At 42.5% G+C, this 21,613-nt stretch overlaps 2 protein-coding genes across 14 annotated transcripts in view; both read left to right on the top strand.

Annotated features, from left to right (window-relative positions):
- Positions 1 to 1,373, top strand: part of NR2C1 (nuclear receptor subfamily 2 group C member 1) — a 101,329-nt gene extending 99,956 nt beyond the window's left edge. For all 13 annotated transcript variants that reach the window (XM_008178738.4, XM_008178740.4, XM_042859814.2 and 10 more), the window contains one exon: positions 792 to 1,373. In XM_008178738.4, the coding sequence (XP_008176960.1) occupies positions 792 to 966 (175 nt within the window). In that variant the 3' untranslated portion in view covers positions 967 to 1,373. The remainder of the gene's footprint in view (positions 1 to 791) is intronic.
- A 13,377-nt stretch (positions 1,374 to 14,750) lies between these two features.
- Positions 14,751 to 21,613, top strand: part of NDUFA12 (NADH:ubiquinone oxidoreductase subunit A12) — a 39,726-nt gene continuing 32,863 nt past the window's right edge. The window contains exon 1 of the mRNA XM_005306486.5: positions 14,751 to 14,934. Within this exon, the coding sequence (XP_005306543.1) occupies positions 14,846 to 14,934 (89 nt within the window). The 5' untranslated portion in view covers positions 14,751 to 14,845. The remainder of the gene's footprint in view (positions 14,935 to 21,613) is intronic.

Here is a 21,613-nt window from a genome sequence, read left to right as displayed (position 1 = left end):
ACCTCTACCTCGATATAACGCTGTCCTCGGGAGCCAAAAAATCTTACCGCGTTATAGGTGAAATTGCGTTATATTGAACTTGCTTTGATCCACCGGAGTGCGCAGCCCTGCCCCCCCGGAGCACTGCTTTACCGCGTTCTATCCAAATTCGTGTTATATCGGGTCGCGTTATATCGAGGTAGCGGTGTATATATATCACATGCTTGATTTTTCTTTCGTTTATTTTCTTCAGAGCTTCAGTTACTTTGATTTGAGAAGTATTTCATTTTAAGAAATGTGAGAATCAATTAAGTGAAAAGTGTTGAAAAACCTTAGTCCCACTCTTAGTCACTATATGTGTATGACTTTATTGTTACGTCCAATAATTTTCAAAATAAAAGTTAAACTTTATGAAAATGTATTTAATTTTTGTAAATTGTACTTACCTGACTCTTTGAAGCCAGGTCTTCCATTTGTTTGGGTTTTTTTGCCTGCTGCAGGCCTTAGCAGGTTGTGCAAGCTACATATATTGAAATGCCTATTAATATCTGTTTGCGCTAATGTCAAAGATATGACTGGTTATAAATTAAATATTAATGTATTATAAATGGATTAATTTAAAACTTGATCTGTCCTCCATACCTACAAAAGCTTAATTCTAGACCTCCTAAGAGTTGAGCTTTTATTGAACCATGACCAAAAGTGTAATCCTTTTGTAATTTTTTTTTCTTATTGATAACTGGATAACATCAAAAGGAAGCCTCACTTTGCCTACTAAACTATCATTCTCTTTTGCCAAACCTGTTTTTCAGGCTATCTAGGCTTCTTCTCCGATTGCCTGCCCTCAGACTGATGAGTGCCACCATCACAGAAGAGTTGTTCTTTGCAGGACTGATTGGAAATGTTCAGATTGACAGCATCATCCCATATATCCTAAGAATGGAGACAGCAGACTACAACTCTCAAATTATTGGTCATTCTGTATAAAGGTGGAAAACAAGGATTCTATGCCGTGGTGACGTAAATGTACATCACCATGGCAGTCATGGCATACTGTCTCCAAGAGATGGCAAGAAGCCTTCCCCAGCAACTTTTAAAAATTTAAAGAAGGCTAAAATTCCTCCTTTCCAGTACATTTGTGAAATGCTGCAGAGTGTCTTGAGGGATACAGGATGACTTCCTTTTTTCATCTGGTTTTCAAGGACTTGTAAATTATCTGGCATTTAATGAAAATCAAAAATTATCCACTGTATTTTTGTAGATAGATGAACCTGGAATTTTGTTTATGAAGTCCAAAACGAATAGGAAAATCCAGCCTGGTGAAGAAGAGTGTTGACTGAATTAAGGTGTCACTACTTAATTTTAGAAAAAAATAAATTAACCTTCTTCTCTGAGTTGTGTTTTCAGTGTTTTGCTATAATTCATTCTCACTGATACAATGGAACATGATGGTCAGAAATCGTAAAAAGGTAAAAATATTTCAATTGAAGTGAGACCTTTGTAATCAACTTCATTTTTCTTTCAGCTACTTTGAAAAGAGCTGAAGTTCTTGTTTTATGAAGCAGTTGGTACCATGAAAAGGGCAGGGAAATAATAGAAAGCACGCAGATTTTTTTTAATATTCTGTTGATACCTCGATGCAGCAGATCATAGTCCACCTCCATTATTGGCAATAAGATTGATGCTATTCTGGATGTCAAGAGTTTAATATGTTCTAGTGTTGTGTATTGGCAGATACTAGCTATTTGTATTATACAGTGGGAAACTGACTAAGAATAAACTATTTTCCAAAATAGTTTATTACTATATCAGATTTCTGTTGTATTTTTCTAACTAAATAAGTTTCTAGTACTGATTGAGCCTAGAGTACACGTTGTTCTGTGCCTGGTGGGCCATCATTCTTCTATTTATCATGACCTGAGGCCCTATAATGCAGGTTCTTCTGTTCTCTTCACCACATTCTCTCCCTTCCCCAAGGTTTGAATAAATCTTTTCACTTCTTGTAATATAAATTCATGCTTCTGATCAGGAGCTGAGTTTTCTTAGTAGGGGTAATCTTAAACAATAAAACAGATAACTGAATAAAGGGATTTTTATTTTTATATTCATTTTGTTCATTTACCAGCATTTATTTTAACTGTTGCAGTTATTATTGCACTTTGGTGTCTTATGGGCTTTTTTAAGGAGTGAAGCTTGCTTTGAAGTTTACTGCTGCTCAGATAAATGTACCAGCTTTAATGAGTTTCAGCTCAAGCCCATAACTTTTTTGTCTAAACAGACACATTTTTCTGATCAACAGTGTCCACAGATTCTCACATCATTGCCATTCTGATTGTTTTCGGATTCATTCTGTTGAATAGCTTCTGCTGTCGTCAGTTAAATTTTTCTGAGCTATGTTGATGTTGGATAGAAGGCTGGCCAATTTCTTTCCTATTTCGTTACAGTCTGGTAACATCAGTTGACCTACTACTGAAAATTAAACTCTGAAAATTACTACATCATGGGCATTAAAGGTATTTTTAAAAATTCTCTAGCTTGACAAGTTTTTGGGGGATGTCCCCTACAACACCTACTTTATTTATTTTCAGCATTCAGTCTTCGCCAATCTAACTAGTTTGCATCTAGTCAAGACTTGTCAACCTATGGTCTTTACCAGACAATAAAGAATGGCCTCTTTGCCAGTTGAAGGATAAAATTATTTGCAACAGGTTTATAACTTTTGATTTAAGGAAAAAATTGATTTTTAGTATAAACAGTTTGAATGGAAAAGTGAATAGTTTTGTACATTTCAATTAAAGATGGGAGCACTGTTCTAAATAATGAACTGAGTAGTTCAAAATAATTTTTTCTTAAAAATATTTATTGTACAGTGTGCTAGATTATGTTTCTTACTGGTATATTTCCTGGTACAGCTTATAGTTACATTTTGAATAGTTTCAAAAGAACTTCATTGTAATGTCAACTGCATTACAAACCAATCCTCTCCTCTTAGTACATTTGTTCTGTGTCCCCTCTCTTCAGTGTCTCTGAAAGTCATTTGTTTGCTCATTCCATCCCACATCTACATCTTACTGGTAGTTCAGTTTTAATATAAGCATCAGAATGTCGCAGTGATTGTCTTGCTGTTGTATAAAAGCTACTGTAAATGTCTTGAAACCTGACTAAAATTGTAAATTCTATTTTGGCTGTATTTTTTAAAATAAATTGTAACTTTTTATTATAGAATAACAATTGCAATTACCTATCAATTTGTAGTATTTTATATGAATTGATACATAGACTGTGACAGTGTATTCAATTTCTTATAGGTTGTCTGGGTACACTATTGTTGTGCAATGTAATATTGTCAATAAGAAGACATTGGGACAATGCTAGTAGTTTGGTATTTCTAACTTTGCCATTAACACTTAGTTTCTCTAGCTGTTAGCTTATGAGTTTGCATACATAATACATCTGATAATTTATTGTAAAACTTGGACTAAGCAGTATCCTTTGCTTTTAAAGCACTATACATTGATAATTATAGAAATGTGCCATTATGAGTTCTGGTAATGGTTGTTCATGTCACAAATTATAATTTATATTTCAGGATGTTTATTCAATGCCATCAGAACTAAAAGACTGGTGAATCAATTTTGGATAAGAAGTCGGACATTGCTGGATTGGAAGATTTTTTTGGTTTGTTTAAGAATGTATTACAAATTACAGCAGCAATTCTGATTTTGGTCTTGGTTTTATCTCAGTTTTAAGTGTTCAAGGATACAATAGTTCTTGGAGAAATCATTAAAACACTCAAGGTCGTCCCATATTTACCATTGTGGAATTGGCCTCTGGATCCATGTCTTGTTACAGAATTTAGCTTCTCACTGGTAGCTTAAATATTTAAAAAATTAAACGTCTATTCCATTGCAACCAAAAGACAATCTTCTGAATGTAACTAATGTGGTGTCCACAAGAGTGTGCTGGTAATCTGAAACAATAGCCCAAGGGAACGAATTGCCATCTATTTTGAGGAGTGTTAAGTCTGAAATATAGTTATGACAATGTAAGTGTCAAAGCTACCTGTTTTGCTGCCTGTCATCTTTGCAGAAACATCCAGTTAATGTGTTTATTCCTCATTTGTTGGGAACAGTGGTGGATGTTGGCATTTGAGTGGTTGCAAATTTGCCTGATTGCAAGAGGAGGGAACAAGGAATCTTCCCCCAAAAACAAAATTAAATCTGTGTCTCACTCTGGCCCCAGTGCCCACCTGATCTCAACCCCTGCTGCCAGGTCCTGTTCCCCATCCCTGCCAATCTCTATACCTTATCTTTCATCTCTGCTTCCTAATCCATTTTCCTTCACACAGCTTTGTGCTCACCTAAGAAGGGAAGAAATGAGTCTGGAGAGGAGCTTTAGGGAAAAGAGTGATCCTCTGGTGAATCATAGGAAGCTTGTTGGAGTGCAGCTTCTCTCCAGCTTTTTCTCCCCTGGCATATTTCCTCCCTCAGCAGAAACTCCACAGTTTCTTCCATGAGATGGTCTGTGTCACACACATCCACTCTCCCTCTGAACCTCCCCTATTTATTCCTACTCCCCCTATGACTTCCCAAAATATTTTCTACATCCTCCCCATCACATGCACCCTGCTTTCTCCATGGGCTCACTCCTGTTTCTCTAATACAATACACACACAGCCCACACCAAGCCATGAATGCCTCTGGACAACTCTCATCCCCCCTCTGTGACCTTCCTCATACAGCCCTGCTTCCCCTAGCCCCAAGCACTCAAATGCAAAGCCCTAACCTCAACCTCATATTTGTTAATTTACAAATAACACATCACAGACTTTTTCACTACATGCATGCCCATAAGAAATATATCGTTGTCTGAAGGGAGTTAAGGTTTTGCGTTTCAATGTAATTGTGAGATACTGGATGTGTGCATTGTGGCGTGATTCTGTGGTGGAATTGAAAAGGTGTCTGCTGTACATCTCTGGAATTTGTTGTTATGCTTGAGTACTCTAATGTTTGGGTAATGTTGAAGTTGAAGATGCTGTGGCTGTTGATACTGGCTTAACTAGCAATTGTTCTGATTTTTAGTGATTGGGTTGTTAGTAAAGGTTGCTCAAATTAACTTCCTAAATTAACTAGGAGTGTGGGGATGGGGTGAGAGGTAATTAGTACAGCTCATTTCATTTATAGCAGAACACATGAATTGGGTATAGGGATTCTCCTTGTTAAATATTCTGAAGCCTTCAGATAGTTGGAGTTTTGGATAATTGAGAGAGCCAAACTGCCAGGCTCGAAAGCCTATCTTCATACCAGCTCCCATAATTAGAAATTATTTGATTATATGATTAGATTAGCAAGACACAGTGGTTGAGATAATATCTTTTATTGACTTACTTCTGTTGGAGAGAGAGAGAGAGCTTTCAAGCCAGACAGAGCTCTTCTTCAGGTCTGGAAAAGATACTCTGAGCACCACAGATAAATGCAGGGTGGAACAGATTGTTTTAGGATTGCCAACTTTCTAATGCCTGCAAACCAGACCCGCTGCCCTGCCTCTTCCCCCAAGGCCCCAACTCCTGCTCTGCTTCTTCCTTGGCTCGCTCCTCTTCCTTCCCTTCTCCCCCTGTCATTCTCTGCTTTCCCTTCCTCCTTGCTGGATCCTCTCCAACTCCCTCCCCCACCAGCTGGGCTCCCTCCAGTCAGCGCCTGCTGCCTCCTGCTCAGGAGATGCAGGTCTGAGGTGGCCCCAGCTGAGCAGGGGTAGTGCAGGTTTATGACCTGTTGCCTCTCTCTTCCCCTTCCCCTCCCCTCTTCCCCCCCCCCCCCACCAGTACATCTGACCAGACACTGCCAGGTCCCCTTTTCAACTGGAGTTGTGGAACACCAGATACCTAGCAGCCATAGATTGTTTAACACAAGTAGTTTAGCATGTATTCTAAGGGATTGTTCAGGGTAGAGTGGCCCTTAACACCTCTGCAGTCATAGGACAAAAAGGAGGGGAGGGTTGTGGGTTGCAGATATTTGTAATAAGCCCTAAGTCCATTGTGTCCATTCAGTCCATGAATTTTAGTGTCTAGCAGAATTATGAAATTTAGCTCCCAGGCTTGTCTTTTGAAAACCTCAAAGGAAACTGCCACAACGCTTTAAAAAATGAGCCCACCCCCAGAGCCCTGCAGCTGAAACCCACCCCCAGAGCCCTGCAGCTGAAGCAAGGGAGGAGTCAAAGCTCACCCCCAGAGTCCCGCAGCTGAAGCGGTGGAGGGGGAGGGTGAAACCTGCTGCTGGAGCCTCTGGCTGAAACAGGGGAGGGGGGCTGAAGCCCACCCCTGTAGTCCTGCAGTTGAAGATTGGGGGGGGGGGCTGAAGCCCTCCCCCAGAGTCCCTGGGCATTGCAGAGAGGGGCCACTGCTTTGCCCCTTCCCCCATCTCAGCCCAGGAGGCTGTCATGGCTGCAGAAAAACCTGGTGGCCACATGAGAGAAACACATCTGTTCCACTCTGCATTTACCTGTGGTACTCGGAGTATCTTTCCCAGACCTGAAGAAGAGCTCTGTGTAGCTTGAAAGTTTCTCTCTCTCACCAACAGAAGTTAGGCTATGTCTACACTGCAGTTTTGTCGGTCAGGGTGTGAAAAAAAAAAAACCACCCCAACCGACAAAAGTTTTACTGACGAAAAGTGCCAGTGTGGACAGCACTTTATTGTTGAGAGACGCTCTACCTCCGACAAAGCCCCACATTGGAGTTGGCTTTATTTTGTCAGCAGAAGAGCTCTCTCCTGCCGACAAAGAGCAGGTACATTGCATACCTTACAATGGCACAGTTGTCCCACCGAAAGGTGTGCAGTATAGACATAGCCTTAGTGTAATACAAAATATTACCCCACCCATCTTGTTTCTTTAATATCCTGGGACCAACATGGCAACAATTACACTGCATACAACATATTAGATTGGCAGGCAAACCCAAAACTGCTAACTCTGCAACTTCTATTGTGAAAAGGTTAGATGCTCCACAGGACTGAAGCTCGTTCCCTGTGGAGCTGCTTAGAAGTTGTGCCCTACTAAACTGCACAAGAGCTCTGAGATCTAACCGTGAAAAACAGTGAAACTGTGTCTCTCTTTCATGTTGAGGCTAGTGGAGTTCTCGTATTGGAAAGTGAAGGCAATGGGGCAGAGTTCTATTTTGAATTGGAACCTTAAGAATTTCCAGACGACCTGACATATGATTTTAGAGCTATCAGTGAAGTATTAATTCTAATTTTTCAAATTGTTTATTTTTAACATCAAATCCAAATTTTCTGACTTTCAAACAATTGTTTGTTTAACTACAACATTCCAATTATGTTTCGAATTAATGACTGTATTAAAAAACAACTATCTGAATGCAGTTTTTGGCATGGAAATAGATTTATGTTTAATGATGCCTACATATAAAGGGATTGTGTAGCTTTAATTCATGTTTGTAAAAGTATATTGAGATCTTTGAATTAAAGCTACTGTAATTTCAAAGTGTTACTTGTAGAGTTCTTTGAGTTCCTATCTCCCACAGGTGAACCCTTCTTTTAGATCTAATGGGCCAGCACATTTGTATAAAATAGATTTGGAAATATAATCAAAAGTGATCTGTTTTAATTTAAATTTGCATGTAAATTTGTTTAACCACTGCAACAAGTAAAAGTTGTACTGTATATTTCTTTCATGTACTGGGCTCTTCCACCCTATTATTTTTGAGTGTCATTTGCTGAAATTGTTTCTCACCACCGTAGTAGCAAGGGGGGAAGTGCTGTGTCTGCTAGCATCTGTGATGAGTTTAAAAACACAATCCTGTCAGTTCCATTGTTAAACATTTATATAGAAATAAAGGGGTCACTTGTAAATATTTCTACAGTGACAACTGATTCTACTTCTCAGAAGCCTCAGATCCAGGTTGATGAATAACACAGGGCTTGGGGAGACTGTCTTTCCAGAAAAAAATTATTTTTAGGTTTTTCCATTTTTTTTAACTTGTCACTCAAATACTTACATGAACATATTTGAAAGGTTTTTTTTAGATACTAGAAACATTACACTTTAATTTCAATCTTTGAATGAATCCACTTAACTTTTTAAAATAGAGACAAATGACAGGAACATCAAGGTTCTTCTTGTGTCTGTTGGGAAACCATGTAAAAACTGCAGAACTGTCTTAAAACCCTAGAGGAAAAGTAGAATAGGTGGAGTCATTTGTTTGGAGAAATGGCCAAGGTTAATGAGTGAAATTAACTGCCATAGGATATTGAAGAGAGAAATGAGGGGAGTTGTGATGTTTTTAAGGGACTTGGTTCGCTAGACTTGTGAACATTCAAGAGGGTGGGCAGGACATGTGATAATGTCTTATTTTTCAGTCTTCAATGTGTTTGAAGATAGCTGTTTCTCAGTCTAACCAGTAAATATTAAAGCTACTGATTAATACTGCAAAAGAGACTTTAGTGATTGCCAGATATCACAATGAGAATTTATCTGATTTAATGTGCCTAAAGTTAGTGGTAGGAAGTAAATAATAGAATGGGTGAAAATATAGATATTTTATTTTAAAATAAAATGTAAATGTTATCTAGGGTGACCAGATGTCCCGATTTTATAGGGACAGTCCCGATTTTGGGGGCTTTTTCTTATATAGGCACCTATTACCCCCCACGCCGTCCTGATTTTTTACACTTGCTGTCTGGTAACCCCATTGTTATCTAGCATTGTTCAGCAGCAACAGAGAATCTCAAAAAAGTGAAGAAAATTTAATTTACTTATTATTTTCTAGATCAGATGTGCCACTGCATAAAATGCCATTTCAGTGGAAGAGCAGAACACAAAGGATCATGTGTGACTTTTTTCATGGGATTAGTCATAAAGGCATGGTAATAACTTAAATCCATATTCCAGGCTTTCATGGAGTGCATCATCTGTTTCATTCAGAAGTATCTGTTTGAAAAATATTCCTACTTAATGCAATTGATTCTACATCTGAAAACAAAACCACAGGCTATTGTGTCCAGTTTGCTGAAGATACCATTCAAGAATGCTGAGAAAATTATGACGAGTTCTTTGCCATTTGGTCAGACAATAAAATAAAACAAAACAAAAAAAAGGGAATTTAAGTGCAATTATCATAACATTCTGAGGTACTGGTGTTTGGTATACTATTTAAACCTTGTTGAAAAAGGTAATACCTAACAGTTGTAGAGCACATTGCAGAAGTTCAAAATTTCTTCCAGAACCACCATCAGCCTTACAGTTGGTTTACAGACAAGGGAGCATTGATACTCCAGATTTCCAAAGACTGTGTGCTGGCATTTGCATTCAGCTACCTTAAATATGCTGAAATTTGCACTGAGCACAGGAGGATTTTGAGCAAAATAATACCATGCATTTTTCATGCTCTGGACAGGCATTAAAATTACCAACAATTTAAGGAGGTTTTGGAGGGATTAGAGAGATTACAAACAGATAATGCTAAAGTCACAGTCTCTAGAAATTTGATTTTATCTAATTAAAAAGAAAGAACTAACACAAAGAGAAAATTAAAATATGATTTAAAGAAGCTATAGGACCTTTTTGCTGCTTGATCCCAGATACAAATGTCAAAGGCAAGAATAGGAGCAAGAGGCTGAAATGTTGCTGGTGGCAGGTCAATCTGAGTTCGAGTATTTAAAATTGGAGATCCAGATTTGTATCCCAAATCTGGTTGTGAAGGAGGTTGTGTCACAGTTTGTTGTATCAAAATGGTGGAGAACTGTAAACAAAAAATTACAGAAGATAAAACACTCCAGAATGTTAATTTTAACAAGACCTACATTCCTGCCCAGTTAGTTTACAATTAACTGAGCATACTTTTAATACATTCAGATTGTTTGATGAACGCTTCATAGAAGGCTTAAATCTAAAAATGCAAATAATTTGATGTAAGTGTATTAGAGTCTATGGGAACAAACAAGAATATGGATCTCTAGTTAGTGGAATGGGCTCTTCAGTGCTGTGTTCATTTTTCAGAATCAGAAGCATAAATTTTGACAATATTTAATCTTTTTGTTTCAGGAATCACTATGCTTATAAACTAAGGCTTTGTCTACACCAACACTTTTGTTAGCAAAACTTTTGTCGGTCAGGGGTCTGAAAAAAACACCCCTGACCGACATACATTTCACCAACAAGAGCGCCAGTGTGGACAGTGCTATGTCCAGCAGGAGACACTCTCCCGCCGACATAGCTCTCCCGCCAGCATAAACCACACCCCAACAAGCGGTGGTAGTTATCTCCCGCCAGCATAGAGCAGCTACACAGGAGAGCTTACAGCCATGCAGCTGCAGAGGTACAACTGTGCCACTGTAAGGTCCATAGTGTAGACATAGATCTTGGATCTGCTGGCTCTGTGGGGAGAGGAGGCTGTGCGGAACTTTGATACCTATGATCAGATTTCTCATGGCTTGTTGGATAAGGACTATGAGCTGGACACAGCAGTGTCATGCAAAAATAAAGGAGCTGAGACAGGTGTACTGGAAGGCAAGGGAGGCAAACCGTTGTTCTGGTGCTGCGCCAAAGACCTGCCATTCTATAAGGAGTTGGACACCATCCTCAGCAGACACACTCCCCACCACTGCCAAGAACCCCATGAATATGTCTACAGGGCTGGAGGTGGTGGACAGTGGACTCAACCCCGAGGACGAAGTTGTGGATGAGGAGGTTAAATTGGAGGAGGATGTGGAGCACATGGCAGATTTGTCTGGTGGTGCAACGAGTCAGGACCTTTTTTCCAGTCCGGAGGGATCTAGCCAGTCCCAGCAGTCTGTGTCTAGCGCACATGATGCAGGAGAGGAGAGCTCTGGTAAGTGATCTTTTTGAGTTGATGCTGCTTGGTTATATGAGGTAGAGCTGTCCTTTGCTTTGTATATTCTAGAAGTGGGTGAAGGAATAAAAATGTACAAGACTAGCTGTGTTTGAGTGTGTTCCACATTCCCCTGTACAGCTAAGCAGTGCTGTGGAACAGTGTGTTAATGCACACTAAGATTTCACGGGAATCCTCCAGAGATCTCTAGGAAACTTTCCTGGAGGTATTCGCCAATCCTCTGCTGAAGGTTCCTTGGTAGAGCTGCTTTTGTTCCTTCCCCCATTGTAGGAAACTTTCCCGTGCAACTCAACAATCACTTGTGTAGGGACCAAAGCTCACACAGGCGAGCAGCATAGGTACTGGGTCTGAAGCCGCACGTGTTCAGAAAATGCACTCAGGAGTGAGATATTGGCTTCAGAGTGACACCTGCCTGTGTAAATAATGGCAGGATTTACTATATCGTTCCCCTGCTCCATCTTGAACACCCAACCCCCCACCTGAGCCAAACTCACCATGTTTAGGGTGTTCACTGAGGTGTGCTTGCCAAGGGACAGTGAGAAAGTGATTCATATGTTAAGAGGTGTATTTTACCATAATGATTCAATGCTGCGTGTGAACTAGCAATCATGCTTTTGTGTATTGTTTCTTGTGCTTCTGCAGATGTGGCTTTCAGGGGAATCCCCTACACACTAGCGGAGCGCTTCCGCTAGATAAGGAAGCGATGAAGGCAGAGCAAGCAGGACATGTTCCAAGAGGTGCTCCAATCCTCAAAGGCTGAAAAAAGAGAACAGAAGGAGACCCTGAAGGACAAATTTAAAATAGAAAGGCAGGACAGAAAGGAGAGTGAGGGAGCGCATTGTAAAGGGCCAGGAGCACATGATGATGGAGCAAACAGAGATGTTGAAGTCCCTAAACACACTCCAGGTAGAAAACATGCGTGCTCACCCCCATCCCCAGATAGCTGGATTTACACACAGCTATGAGAGCCTGCACTGTTATCTTCCTTCCCACCAAGCCTTTTTATGAGTGTTAATTGGTATTTAATAAAAACAAACTCTCTGAAATATAATCAGTCTTTATTTGTCTCCTACATGTGGTGGTTGCTGCTGATAGTAATACATAGTGGCAGTTTGATCATTTGCTGACTACAAATCCTGATCAGGACTCATAATAATTTTCATGCAAGGTGCATGTTAACAAAACGTGGCAGAGTGCTGTATAGAAAGACACATTACTGGTGGTGCTCATTGTCAAAATGTTGCCTCAAAGCCTCCCTGAGTCAAATAGCCCTCTGTTGTGCCCCTCTTAATAGCCCTGGTATCTGTCCGTTCAAATTCAGAAGCCGGGTTATCTGCCTTGGCGCTTCACCCTGGGGGAAACTTTTCACCCTTAACCTCACAAATACTATGCAGCATGCACCATGCAGCTGCTATGACCATGGGAATGTTTTCCTCATTTAGGTCTAACCTGCCATAAAGGCAGTGCCAGCATGCTTTTAGTCTGCCAAAGGCACATTCTATGGTCATTCTGCATCTGCTCAGCCTATTGTTGAAGAGCTCCTTGCTGCTGTCCAGGTTTCCTGTGTAAGGCTTCATGAGCCATGATAGTAAAGGGGTACACTGAGTCTCCCAAGATCACTATGGGCATTTCAACATTCCCCACTGGAATCTTCTGGTGTGGAAAGAAAGTCCCTACTTGGAGCTTTCTGTACAGGTCCATGTTCCTGAAGATGTGTGTGTCATGCACTTTCCTGGACCACCCTGCATTATTGTCAGTGAAATGCCCACGTTGATCCACAAGCACCTGCAATACCATAGAGAAGTACCCCTTTCTAGTGATGTACTCCATTGCAAGATGATCAGGAGCCAAAACTGGAATATACGTTCAATCTAACAGACCTCTGCAGTTAGGGAATCCCATTGTCACAAAGCCATCCACTATTTCAAGCACATTGCCAAGAGTCACAGTCCACATGCGTCTGATGAAGTGGGTATTCACCCATGAAAGCTTATGCTCCAATACGTCTGTTAGCCTATAAGGTGCCACAGGACTCTTTGTCGCTTTTTACAGTCCTTCATAGCAGGATATGATTAATGGCCCTGCACACTTGCATTAACTCAGCCCCAAGCATTGACTTCCTGACTCCAAACTGATTTGCAACCAACCGGTAGCAGTCTTGAGTTGCCAGCTTCTACACAGTGATCGCTGCATGCTTCTCCACCAAGAGGGCAGCTCTTATTTTGGAGTCCTTGTGCTGCAGTGCTGGGTGAGCTCTGCATACAGTTCCAGAAGGTAGCTTTCTGCATCTGAAAGTTTTGAGCCGCTGCTCGTTATCTGATACCTGCATAATGATGTGATCCCACCACTCAGTGCTTGCTTCCCAAGCCCAAAAGCAATGGTCCCCCATGTTCAGCTGCTCTGGGAATGCCAAAAGTAATCTGGTGGTGTTTCTTTCGACGGTACACAGGCCCCCCAGGCAACTCTGATTCCTGTTCAGATTGGGAGCTCATGATGTAATGCTTGACTATCCGTCATGTTTTCATAAAAGTCACCACAACAGTACAGAGCAGTGTGGGATCCATCCTTTGGAGATGGTGGGTGCACAGTAAACGGAAGCCATTGAAAAATGTTGGGAAACGCTGTCAAAAGCCCATGGAGTGCTGGGACGGAAAGAACTGTATCATGGGACTTGGACCCCACACCCATGATGCACTGTGATCCACTCTACCTTCCCACAACTTCTAGCTGCAGGAGGTGGTGAGTAGCACAGTGGGGTAGCAATCCACCGTGCACTGCTCTCTCTATCAATGCTAGAGCACCATATGTGGATGCGCTATGCCAACAGACGCATAGTGTGAAAATGCTCAAGCAATGTAATTATACTGGTTTTTGATTGTCGACTTGCTTTGACAAAACTCTGTAGTGCACACAAGGCCATACCCTACGTCACCTACTGCCTTGTTCTTTCTCTCCCTAGCTGTAAAAATAAAGGGATTTCTCATGCTGAAGAAAGTCACACCAGTTTGTGAAAAAGTGAGGTTCTTACCCACGAAAGCTTATGCTCCCAATACTTCTGTTAGTCTTAAAGGTGCCACAGGACCCTCTGTTGCTTTTTACAGTTTATGATAAACATTTTAGCTCTGAATTTCTGTCATTGTATGAAACTGACTATGCATATTGCATTGTACTGGCATCATACTCTAGTTCTAGGTAAGCCGGCAGTGCTCTTCCGCGCCCTCTGTTTAAAGTATCTTATTCTGTTTTCTAAACAAAAGCAGGGAGCGTGCAGGTGGAGTGAGCACCTGAAATCAGTCCTTAGAGTTGGCACAGAGTGGTTATAAATCATAGGGGCTGCAAAGTAAAAAAGCTGGGGCTGGGGTGACGATAACCCTGGATGCCCGTGGCAAACGCAGCCCCACAACTGTCTGGCTGCTGATAGATAAAGTTTCAGAGTAGCAGCCGTGTTAGTCTGTATCCGCAAAAAGAAGAACAGGAGGACTTGTGGCACCTTAGAGACTAACAAATTTATTAGAGCATAAGCTTTCGTGGACTACAGCCCACTTCTTCGGATGCATATAGAATGGAACATATATTGAGGAGATATATATACACACACATAGATAAAGGTGAATCTAGGGACTGATACAAACATTGACGTGAGCAACGAGAGGCCTTTACATTTAACACTCATCGGGCTCCCGGATCGGCCAGCGCGGACGGGACGGGAGCACATAACCCCGCGGCACCGACCTGCCCCGGGCTGGCTGCCCAGTACCGCTGCCCGCGACGGGCTAGAGCTGGGCAGCGCGTCTGAGTCGCGGCCAGGGCAGCCCCGGCACCAGTCCCGCCCTGCCAGCGCCCAGCTGAGTCCCGCAGCCCCGCCCGGAGGCGAGGCCCCGCCCGGCGATGACCTGAGGGGCGCGGCGGGCGGCGCTGTTTGTCCGTGCCGGAAACCAGGTCGCCCGGAACTGTCGGTTGCGGCTGCGCCCGGCCCGGCCCGGCCCAGCGGCTGCCGCCAAGATGGCGGAGTACGTGCGGGTGCTGAGGCGGGCGCTGCAGCAGCTCGGGGGTCACGGCGGCCTCCGCGGCGTCCTCTGGCAGCTGCTCAGGTACGAACCCTCCCCCCCCCCCCCCCCCCGCGCGCGCGCCTGGGGCCGGCTCGTGACACGACACCCCCCCCCCCCCGGGAACGGGAGTGACCTTGGGGCAGGGAGACCCCGACCTCCGCTGCCCAGGGAGCGGGGCTGCCACAGCTCTGCGGGGACTAGCGCGCCCCCCTGGCCGCGGGGGGCTCGTCTGTCTGGGGAGGTGCACGCTGTGCGTGGGGGGCTTACTCGCTTTGGCTTCAGGCTCTCCCCGCCCCCAGGGAGCCTGCGGGGGAGGCTGGTTTGATTGTGTGGCTCGACTGGCTGTTCCCGGGCGGTGGGGTTTCTGGGCTTGTTATCGAGCAGCCTTGAAGTACTTTCTTTCCTCCTCCGTTAGCCTGGGTGAGTAACTCCTTAGGACTGGTAAATGAACTATCGTGGTAAGGGAGGGTAAGCGAGTCTGTGTTGGCGCTACTATAGTTTCATAGTGACTGCAAAGCTTCTTTGTGGTGTTTCCTGCCTTGAGTACCCTGTTTTCCTGCCTAGATGACCTACCGAGGTCCCTTCCAGTCCCTACACTTCTTGGCTATGTCTAAGCGACAGCTTATGTCCTCATAACTTATGTCACTCGGGGGGATGAATAAATCATCCCCCCGAGTGACATAAGCTATACCGACATAAGCGCCAATGTGGACGTAGCCATAGAAGTGTAGGACTGGATGGGATCGCAATAGGTCATCTAGGCTGGAAAATAGGGTACTCAAGGCATACTCTTGTAAGCTTCAAGATAGGATACATTAGAGTCATTGTCTTCTGTCAGGTATAACAGCACATTTTCTTTCTTCATGTGACTTCATGAGGAGAGCACTGCTGTAAGAGTTGCCATGTGGCCGCAGCACCTTTTAAACAGTAGTTGGTAAATAGCAAGTGTGCACGATTCCCATGAACCCAACACTTCACAGACCAAGGCTATAAAATACTTTGATGAAACAATTTTTAAAAGGCCTAACGGACATTCCCAAGTGGGAGCCTACTGATTCTCGCAACTTGAATTTGGTAACAAAACTAATAGGAGGTTCCTATTAGCCCTTCGGGTCTTGCTTTCTGTACCACCTCTTAACACTACTCATTCTGGTAGCCGTTGCCCCTGCCAACATGATCAGAGAAAGGGTTCTGACAGCCACCTTGCCTTATATTGAGCATTGGCCTGCTAAACCCAGGGTTGTGAGTTCAATCCTTGAGGGGGCCATTTAGAGAACTGGGGTAAAAATCTGTCTGGGGATTGGTCCTCCTTTGAGCAGGGGGTTGGACTAGATGACCTCCTGAGGTCCCTTCCAACCCTGATATTCTATGATTCTATAATGTTCAGGCCTCCAGCTTTCTGACTCAAATTGTATCTTTCTTAAAGGTTATCACTGTCTTCCTTCCTTCCTTCCTTCCTTCCCAGGGCCTTAAAACTTCCTGGGTGTTTTTAGCTACTATTAAGACAGGACTAAGCTGTTTAGAAAGGCAAAAATGATTTGTGGCTTTTGGAGAAGTCTGTGTGTCCAGCCATTTCAGCTCAAAGATAAAGTGGCAAAATGATGCATTCGCTGCTGAGTGTACCTATTTAGTGTTTTTGTGCCTGGATATTAGGACTCATTCAAGTAGGGCAGGGGTCGGCAACCTTTTAGAAGTGGTGTGCCGAGTATTCATTTATTTACTCTAATTTAAGGTTTTGCGTGCCAGTAATACATTTTAACGTTTTTAGGTCTCTTTCTATAAGTCTATAATATATAACTAAACCATTGTTGTATGTAAAGTAAATAAGGTTTTTCAAATGTTTAAGGAGCTTCATTTAAAATGAAATTAAAATGCAGAGCCCCCCGGACTGGTGGTACGACCCGGACAGTGTGAGTGCCACTGAAAATCAGCTTGCATGCCGAAGGTGGCATGCGTGCCATAGCTTCCCTATCCCTGAACTAGGGGAATGGCAGTCAATGGCATGCATCTGAAATGTCCCTTTATCTAAAACCTGTTGGCCTGCTACATGGGGTTTGGTTCCTATCTTTATGGATCATTATTTTCTTAATATTGCACCAAGAGCGCAGTGTGTCAATTGCTGCCTCATTAATAGGGCTCATCAGGAAAGGTGTAAGGATCTGTGGGGCTAGAATTTTGGACTGTTGGTCCGTGAGTGACAGCTGCATCCAGTCGATGGGCTGTGAGGCTTGTGGGGCCAAGCTCCACTAGATGTCATGCTCCCAGATGTCCTAACTGGCAGAGCCAACCATGTTCCCTGATTGGCTCAGGCACGCTATTTAAGGTCTTGAGGAAACACCTGCAGGCTATCTATTCAACTAGGCAGATCTCCGTTTTGCTGTTGCAAATGGACCCTGCTGTGCATTCCTGATAGCTTGCCTTACTCCTCGTTTTTGGCCCCAGTCCTGCTCTTGAAACCTGGTCCCATTTCTGATTCCTGGTCCCCTGCTCTGCTCCTAACATCTTGCCCTGCCTCTGTTCCATTAACCCTATTTCAGCTGGTTCACTTGGCTCTGACCAGTGCAGCTCATTGACCTCAACTCCAACCTGATCCTATGGCGTGACACTAGAACAGTTTCTTGCCTTAGTCCAAATTCAGTCTAGAGGATCATGTCCCCTCTAACCTAGGCCCGGGCCTTGACCCGTGCCCTGTAGCTGGGATCCTGACAGATGGTCACTGTTAGCCGGTGATCTATAGCTGGTCTATATGCCATAAACAAAAAAATTGGATGATTTGCCCTCAGTGAGCTACTCTGGTGCTCTCCTACCTGCCTCTTTTTGGAAACTATCTTTAAATAAGGCTTCTGGAGGTGGAGAGGAACTAAGTCAATTAGAAGGGGCACTCCATAACTGCTGCTCTAAAAAGGTTCCAAGGATGCCTGGTTGTGCCCTCTACTTCTACAGTGTTTTCTCTATGGACACAGTATATTCAGTGAACATGGAAGTTGTGGAAATCGAGTCTTTTTGAGTTAAACGTGAATAGTATTGGAAAATGACTTCTAAGCTCCATGTTATTTAAAATAGATTTTCTATGCAGTGACAAGGGTAATTATGTTCTGTGTAAAATACTCATGCTTGTCTCAAAGTATTGTGAATCTTGTTTGAATGTTCATGAAGGGCTTTGAGAATCTCACCTGAAAGGCACTATGTTCTTTATTAGTATTTGCATGTTAATCTTGTTTTTAATACGATTCAGTTCCAGGATCCATTTTTGTTGACAAAATGTATTTCAAACTGTAGTTTTCCTATAATATTTTGCATTATTGCAAATAACACATGCCGGGTACTATTAATATACTAATAAGGACCTGGATTGGATCATATAAATGGACTAAAATTAGTGGGGAGCATACAGTGTGTTCCTGATACAGGATGAGGAAACTTGTAACTGTTTTCTTTCATTATACTACCAACTTTGTAACTTTGCTGGGTTTCATATGGTTCATAGATTTTTATGACCAGAAAGGACCTTTAAATCATCTAGTCTTTTCTTCTGTGTAACACTGGTGATTGAATTTCATCCAGTTACTCCTCTATGGAGCCGAGTAGTTTGTTTGACTAAAGAGTGTCTTCCAGAAAGGCATCCAATCTTGAAGATATCAAGAGATAGAGAATCCACCACTTCCCTCAGTAGTTTGAACCAATGATTAATCAACCTCACTATTAAAAATTTGTGCCTTCCTTATAATTTGAATTTGTCTGGCTTCAGTTTCCAGCCATCAGTTCTTGCTGTGCCTTTCTCTACTAGATTAAAGACTTAGTACCATAAAGGTAACTATACTCCATCTTGCATCTGAAGAAGTGAGGTTCTTACCCACGAAAGCTTATGCTCCCAATACTTCTGTTAGTCTCAAAGGTGCCACAGGACCCTCTGTTGCTTTATACTCCATAATTAAGTTACCCCTTTGATCATCTTCTTTGTAAATTAAGTAGATTAATTCATCACATTACTTAACCTTCTCCACAAGATCAATGTTATTTTACATATGGGGTTGTGCAAAGTAAAACCTGTGGTTGGACATGAGACAGGGTCTTAACATCTGAGGACTGTCTGTAAAAACCCGTTTGGATACCAGGAGCTATCCAGTAGAAAAGTGGGATTTTCTGGGACCTAGCTGAAGTTGCCAGGATTGGATTCTCAAGATACCAGAGACTAGTCCATCAGGGACTGAAGGGGTCCAGGCTATCAAGAAAGTGAGATTGAGACCAAATTCAGAGGATGTAGGATCCAGCAGTTTCTGAGAAGGAAATCTGAACTGGGATCTGTAATAAGACTTCCCTATGCTTGAGAGGGTAAAAAGGGAACCTCTAGATGAACAGTGAATGAGTTCCTTCATGAGTTTAATTGTCTGTAACAAAGTAAGAGTTTGCTAATCAAGTTTGGAGTGGAGTTGTAGTGACTGGGTTTTCCTACAGTGGCCTTCAAAGAGCACCTAGGGACAGGGTCCTTGCCATAGGAAAGCAGAGTGAGGGGACCTTCCAAGTGCAAAGGTTGGTGGTGGCAGCAATTATAGATTCCAAGGCCAGAAGGGACCACCATTATGATGTAGTCTGACCTCCTGTATAACACAGGCCATAGAACTTCCCCAAAATAATTCCTAGAGCAGATCTTTTAGAAAAGCATTCAATCTTAATTTAAAAATTGTCATGATAGAGAGTCCATCACAACCCTTGGTAAATTGTTTCAATGATTAATTACTCTCCCTGTTAAAACATTTACATCTTATTTCCAATCTAAATTTGTCTAGTTTCAACTTCCAGCCACTGGATCATGTTACACCTTTCTCTGCTAGGTTGAAAACTCCATTATTAAATATTTGTTCCCCATGTAGATACTGATAGACTGTACAATCAGTACAGTCTGTCTTACCCCTCTTCTGATGCAGGTCACCATGTCCTACTTATTGGGCTGTCATTCCTAGCTGCTGCAGTGGGTCACTGTGCCCTAATCATAGAATCATAGAATATCAGGGTTGGAAGGGACCTCAGGAGGTCATCTAGTCCAACCCCCTGCTCGAAGCAGGACCTAATCCCAACTAAATCATCCCAGCCAGGGCTTTGTCAAGCCTGACCTTAAAAACCTCTAAGGAAGGAGATTCCACCACCTCCCTAGGTAACCCATTCCAGTGCTTCACCACCCTCCTAGTGAAAAAGTTTTTCCTAATATCCAATCTAAACCTCCCCCACTGCAACTTGAGACCATTACTCCTTGTTCTGTCATCTGGTACCACTGAGAACAGTCTAGATCCATCCTCTTTGAAACCCCCTTTCAAGTAGTTGAAAGCAGCTATCAAATCCCCCCTCATTCTTCTCTTCTGCAGACTAAACAATCCCAGTTCCCTCAGCCTCTCCTCATAAGTCATGTGCTCCAGCCCCCTAATCATTTTTGTTGCCCTCCACTGGACTCTTTCCAATTTTTCCACATCCTTCTTGTAGTGTGGGGCCCAAAACTGGACAGAGTACTCCAGGTGAGGCCTTACCGATGTCGAATAGACACTTCACTGCATATTCTTCATAATTGTATGATTATGATATGCTTATAATGTAATTGTGATGCATCTGATACAAGATATGTCTTGTGAGGTGTCATTGGAAAAGTTATGATTTGCTGAATATGAACTGTGACGGGTTGGATCACAGAAACCCCCTTGGGAACTGCCAACCGATGTGCCAAGACTACTTCTGCCCCTGCTTTCCCTGCCAGCTCGGGACTCCAGCACCCTGTTTTGCTGAGCCAGACACACCCATCTGCTCCAACACAGACCCAGGGTCTGAACAACGTGCCCCAAACAGCTGCAGACTTAACCTGAAAGCAGCTTACAGAAATGTTCCTGTCTTTAACACTCAGATGCCCAACTCCCAATGGGGTCCAAACCCCAAATAAATCTGTATAAAGCATATACAGGGTAAACTCATAAATCGTTCGCCCTCTATAACACTGATAGAGATGCACAGCTGTTCATCCCCCGATATTAATACGTACTCTGGGTTAATTAAAAAGTAAAAAGTGATTTTATTAAATACAGAAAGTAGGATTTAAATCATCCCAAGTAGTAACAGACAGAACAAAGTGAATTACCAAGTAAAATAAAATAAAACACGCAAAGCTAAGCCTAATACCGTAAAATAAAACTGAATACAGATAAAATCTCACCCTCAGAGATGTTCCTATAAGTTTCTTTCACAGACTGGATGCCTTCCTAGTCTGGGCACAATCCTTTCCCCTGGTACAGCCCTTGTTCCAGCTCAGGTGGTAGCGAGGGGATTTCTCATGATGGCTGCCACTTTGTTCTGTTTCACCCACTTATATACCTTTTGCATAAGGCGGCAATCTTTTGTCCCTCTCTGGGTTCCCACCCCCTCCTTTTTAATGGAAAAGCACCAGGTTAAAGATGGATTCCAGTTCAGGTGGTCACTGTAAGACTTCATTACCCACTTGCCAGCACATATGTATACAGGAAGACTTACAAGTAAAACAGAGCCATCTACAGACAATTGTCTTCGTTAATGGGAGCCATCAAGATTCCAAAACACCATTAATGGCCCACCATTTGCATAATTACAATAGGCCCTCAGAGTTATATTTCATATGTCTAGTTTTAGATACAAGAGTGGTACATTTATACAAATAGGATGACCACATTCAGTAGATTATAAGCTTTGTCATGATACCTTACAAGAG

The sequence above is a fragment of the Chrysemys picta genome, chromosome 1 (assembly GCF_011386835.1).
Source record: "Chrysemys picta bellii isolate R12L10 chromosome 1, ASM1138683v2, whole genome shotgun sequence".
Classification (NCBI taxonomy): Eukaryota; Metazoa; Chordata; order Testudines; family Emydidae; genus Chrysemys; species Chrysemys picta.
This window is presented reverse-complemented; position numbering and strand designations above follow the sequence as displayed.